Genomic DNA, 5000 nt, shown 5'->3' with positions numbered 1-5000 from the left:
AATACTTTTCCAATAGGGTTGGCTGTTCCCGGTGCACTCGAGTTGAGAGACGACTGAATTTCTTTGTGTGTGTGTGTTTGTGTTTGTTTGTTTTTGTCTTTTTTGTTAGTTGCAGAAAAAGGAGAGAGAGAGCGAGAGAGAGAGAGAGAGAGAGAGAGAGAGAGAGAGAGAGAGAGAGAGAGAGAGAGAGAGAGAGAGAGAGAGAGAGAGAGATTATATTTCTAGTCTTGTATATCTCCTTGACGCTTGCTCATCACCTGTATATGAAAATAGTCTTAACCATCGTCACTGCCTGTACCCCCTCGGGCTTTTCGCCTCACCTTTGTCCCCGGCCGAAGTTATGGCAGGATCGCCGCTTTCGGCCGAATTTTGACTCGCGACATTTTCTTATCTCTCGACTCCGTGGGCAGAGTGAAAGGCGTGAATGTTGTTGTTGTTGTTGTTGTTGTTGTTTTTTTAGCTCTGGTAATGTTTATTTATTTTCCTTTCTTCTCGACGTTTGTTTTCGTTCTTTCTTTGTTATTGTATGCTTTATTTCCTCCTAAATATGCGTTTTACTGTGTTATTTTTCCCTTTTTGATTTATTGTCGCCTTTTCTGTGTCATTTACCATTTATCCCATTTTATTTCTCCTTTTGATTGCATTGCTTTATTTTGGTTTTGTCGGTCATTTACCCTTTTTTTTATCCAAGTTCCTTCCTCTCTCTTTCTTCTCTCTTTTGCTGTACATCGTCTCTCTTTCGTCTATTTCTCTATAACTTCCTCTCCTTACTCTCTGTTTCCTCTTCTTTCTCCTTTATAGCTTATGTTAGATCATGCCAATTTTTTTTTCACACAGAAAGGAATAATGAAAATGTTTTGATTCTTGTGAGATAAATGGAAAGTTTTGGCCAGATGCCCCGAGGGTGTAGGTATCTCCGAGAACTTTTCTGCTCTCTCTCTCTCTCTCTCTCTCTCTCTCTCTCTCTCTCTCTCTCTCTCTCTCTCTCTCTCTCTCTCTCTCTCTCTCTCTCTCTCTCTCTCTCTCTCTCTCTCTCTCTCTCTCTCTCTCTCACTCTCACTCTTACTCTTACTCTCACTCTCACTCTTACTCTTACTCTTACTCTCACTCTCACTCTTACTCTTACTCTTACTCTTACTCTCACTCTCACTCTCACTCTCACTCTTTCTCTTACTCTTTCTCTTTCTCTTACTCTTACTCTTACTCTTACTCTTTCTCTTACTCTTACTCTCACTCTCACTCTCACTCTCACTCTCACTCTCACTCTTTCTCTTACTCTTACTCTCACTCTCACTCTCACTCTCACTCTCACTCTTACTCTTACTCTTACTCTTACTCTTACTCTTTCTCTTTCTCTTACTCTTTCTCTTTCTCTTTCTCTTACTCTTACTCTTACTCTTACTCTTACTCTCACTCTTTCTCTTACTCTTACTCTTACTCTTACTCTTACTCTCACTCTCACTCTCACTCTTTCTCTTACTCTCACTCTCACTCTCACTCTTTCTCTTTCTCTCACTCTCACTCTCACTCTTTCTCTTACTCTCACTCTCACTCTCACTCTTTCTCTTTCTCTTACTCTTACTCTCACTCTCACTCTCACTCTCACTCTCTCTCTTACTCTTACTCTTACTCTTACTCTTACTCTCACTCTCACTCTTTCTCTTACTCTTACTCTTACTCTTACTCTCACTCTTTCTCTTACTCTTACTCTTACTCTCACTCTTTCTCTTACTCTTACTCTTACTCTCACTCTTACTCTTACTCTCACTCTCACTCTCTCTCTTTCTCTTACTCTCACTCTCATTCTCATTCTCATTCTCATTCTCACTCTCTATCTCTCTTTATCCCTCTCGCTCTTTCGCTTTCGTTCTCACTCTCACTGTAATTGATATGTGTAAATAGATAATATATATGGAATGATAAATTAAATAACTGCTTACGGTTGATTTGTATCTTAATCAATATAGTAATCGATTTACTGATGAACAAATAAATTATACACTAAGTATTTACCGCCAAAAATTCATATATGATTTTTTTTGGTCATGATTTTTTTCTACTGTCCCCCGCTTCGGACGTCACAAGAGGCAGTTTTCTAAACGAAACTCTCTGAATAGTCATATTAGTATCTCTCTTCTTCTTCTTCTTCGCCTTGAAACTCCTTTCGCTTAAACAGCTCGAGAGCTAATTGATTGGTCGAGGAGATTAAGAGTCCTCCCTTTGATGGACAATATTACCACAATTGTTCAATATCTAATAGCCAGGCGTAAATGTTGGATAAGGCCACGGTAATACGCTCTCCCTTTCTTTATAGGTGTCAGTATTTTTTTTATTTATTGTAGTGAGTGTGTCTGGCTATGCTTTTAAGAGTTTTTTTTATGAAATATTTGGTGTTGATGCACTGTAATAGAATCCGCTATAGCTATTACGAGCCTCTGTATCATCACGCGATTCCAAAGCCTTTCCTTCTAGTCGTGGTTCTGCTTTGTGCCACGCATCAGGATCGGGTTAGTGCCACAGACGGAGTGCCTGTCCCAGCGTCTTCCGCGGCTGCTGGTGGAGATGGCATGATGTTGGCTCGTCACCCCTCGCCTATATCTGCCTGCGTACCTGCTTTGCCGGCCTGATTATGGACTCGTGTTTTTATTGGCTCTGGCGCAGGGCAGGGGCACGGAAGGTCCTCCCTACCATTAGCACGGATTAATGTCAATAGATACAGCCAGACAGATATATTATGCTTGTGTTTACGATATTAGTAGTTATTTCAGCTTATTTTATTTTGGAGGATTTCCCTCTCTCTTTTCGTTCTTGCTTATGAAAAGGGGAATATTCGGCTATTTACTTGATATTTAAGTATTAAGTTCTAGCTCTTGTGCAGGGTTTAGCGGCACTGTGTCATCGAAAAATCTACGGTTAAGATTCGCCAACTTTCAGTACATTAAAACTGAACGAAGATTTTTACATTACATATCAGAGTGGCATTTTTAAAGTCTTAACCAGTATAGGGTCTGAAAAACTGTCTGATATACTTTTTGTTATATCCTACGTTATTAATAGGATATGTTATGATCGCATATCAAATGTAACAAATCCTGCCTACGACTGGGCAGTACAGCGGATAGTAAACAGGACTAAAATTGAGTAAATTATTTGCCAATTCATCGTAAATAAGCATGTTATATCCTAAACTTGCAATATAGAATTGTGATATAGTGTTGTGACCATACACTAGTTGTATCAAAGCATGAATTTGCCTGTGCAGATAATTAGGGTAATCAATAAAGAATTCAACACGAGAAAATTATTTGTCAGTTTACGCGCGGTGATAAAAAGATATATTAAACTAAGTGACATTCTAATAATAACCAAACCCGGTCCCCTTGCCGCGCGTGTGACACCCAAGGACGGCGACTCCGACAGATCGGTATCTCCTGCCCAGGGTCCTCTTTCTTCGCATGATATAAATATTCCAACAGTTATAAATGACTGCAAAGAGACCGGACAGGGCGTGAGATATTTTGATCCTAATGACTTCGGTCCCAGAACGTGATACGAGGTCTCCTTTTACACACAGGGAGGGCCTCATTCATTCCAATGGGAGACTTTTTGTGTTCGTTCGAGTGAAGGAGTCTGTGTGTGTGTGTGTGTGTGTGTGTGTGTGTGTGTGTGTGTGTGTGTGTGTGTGTGTGTGTGTGTGTGTGTGTGTGTGTGTGTGTGTGTGTGTTTATGTTGGTTTGTGTTTATCTTTGTTATTAATTGTGGGTGAAATGCCGTTCAAACTTTCGTTCTAGAAAATGCGATTCTTTGAATTTCTACTGACTTGTTGGAAAACTAGTTGGTGTCAGCCCATAAAAATTGCATTTACTCAACAGGGATGTCAGATTCCTTTTTAATTGTATTAGAGTGTAGCAATGAACTATCGTATCCTAGCACTCAGAATGGTGTAAATTACTTGTTCTTTGGTCTTACAGCATGGTGTTCGCGGACATCGTGGGCTTCACAGTGCTTGCGTCTCAGTGCACGGCGCAGGAGCTCGTCAGGCTCCTCAACGAGCTCTTCGGACGCTTCGACCAGCTAGCGGACGTAAGTGGTTTCCTGTTCCTTATCTTTGGACGAGTGGACGGAGGCAGTAGTCGTCCTTCTTGTTTTAAAGCGATATACATGTAAAGGTTCATTAGTTCACTATCTCGGGTACATGTATCCGTTATTAGGCCCTTTTCAGACGCATCGACGTCGTGCTTTCAAATCACCATTGACATCAACGTGTCAACCACGACAAAACGCCTTTCACGACCACCATGGTCACCACGGCGCCATTTTTATCGTGGACGGTAAATGGCCGCGTGTTGTTGCTTATGGTGCTATGATGATTGATTTGTTTTATTGGAAAGCTTATACATTATGGGTCTCTCATGCTGCTGTAAAAAGTCAGTTCCCACAAATATGCAGATCATAAGTTTTCCATTCACGGAAAGGAACGGCAGTGAAGGTTAACCTTGTTCTTCATCGAGATGGTGACTCTTAAGGCGCTCTTATATTTATTCACGTAAAGGAACAGCAGTGGAGGTCATTCATTCCTCGTTCTTCCCCAGGATAACCACTGCCTGCGCATTAAGATCCTGGGCGACTGCTACTATTGCGTCTCTGGCCTGCCGGAGCCGCGTAGTGACCATGGTCGCTGCGCCGTGGAAATGGGACTCGACATGATCGACGCCATCGCGTAAGTCTTGCAAATTTTCGCCTTCCGTTGCCACCTTTTCATTTCCTACTTTATTTTTTATTACCCCTTCTATATCTGCTTCTACGTTCACGCTTGTACTTCTCTCAAGCTTTTTTGTTTCTGTATCTTACCTCGTCGTGACTCTCCCAGTTTTGTGGTGAGTATTATTGGCCGAGACCACTTTAGTTCATCTGGAATTTTTTTTTTTTTTTTTTTTTTTTCCATTTAAATATTAGTATAGAGAAAGTTCGTATGTGTGCGTGCGTGTGATGATCCCTTT

General features: G+C 41.1%; 1 protein-coding gene across 1 annotated transcript in view; it reads left to right on the top strand.

Moving 5' to 3' along the window:
* The window catches only part of rut (adenylate cyclase rutabaga), a 323475-nt gene that overhangs the window by 258172 nt on the left and 60303 nt on the right, over positions 1-5000 (top strand). The window contains 2 exon segments of the mRNA XM_086542018.1: positions 3972-4083; positions 4593-4720. Of these exon segments, the coding sequence (XP_086398144.1) occupies positions 3972-4083; positions 4593-4720 (240 nt within the window).

This window comes from Penaeus japonicus, unplaced genomic scaffold (assembly GCF_977035675.1).
Source record: "Penaeus japonicus unplaced genomic scaffold, GWHDUDI00000001_assembly GWHDUDI00000001, whole genome shotgun sequence".
NCBI lineage: Eukaryota > Metazoa > Arthropoda > Malacostraca > Decapoda > Penaeidae > Penaeus > Penaeus japonicus.
This window is presented reverse-complemented; position numbering and strand designations above follow the sequence as displayed.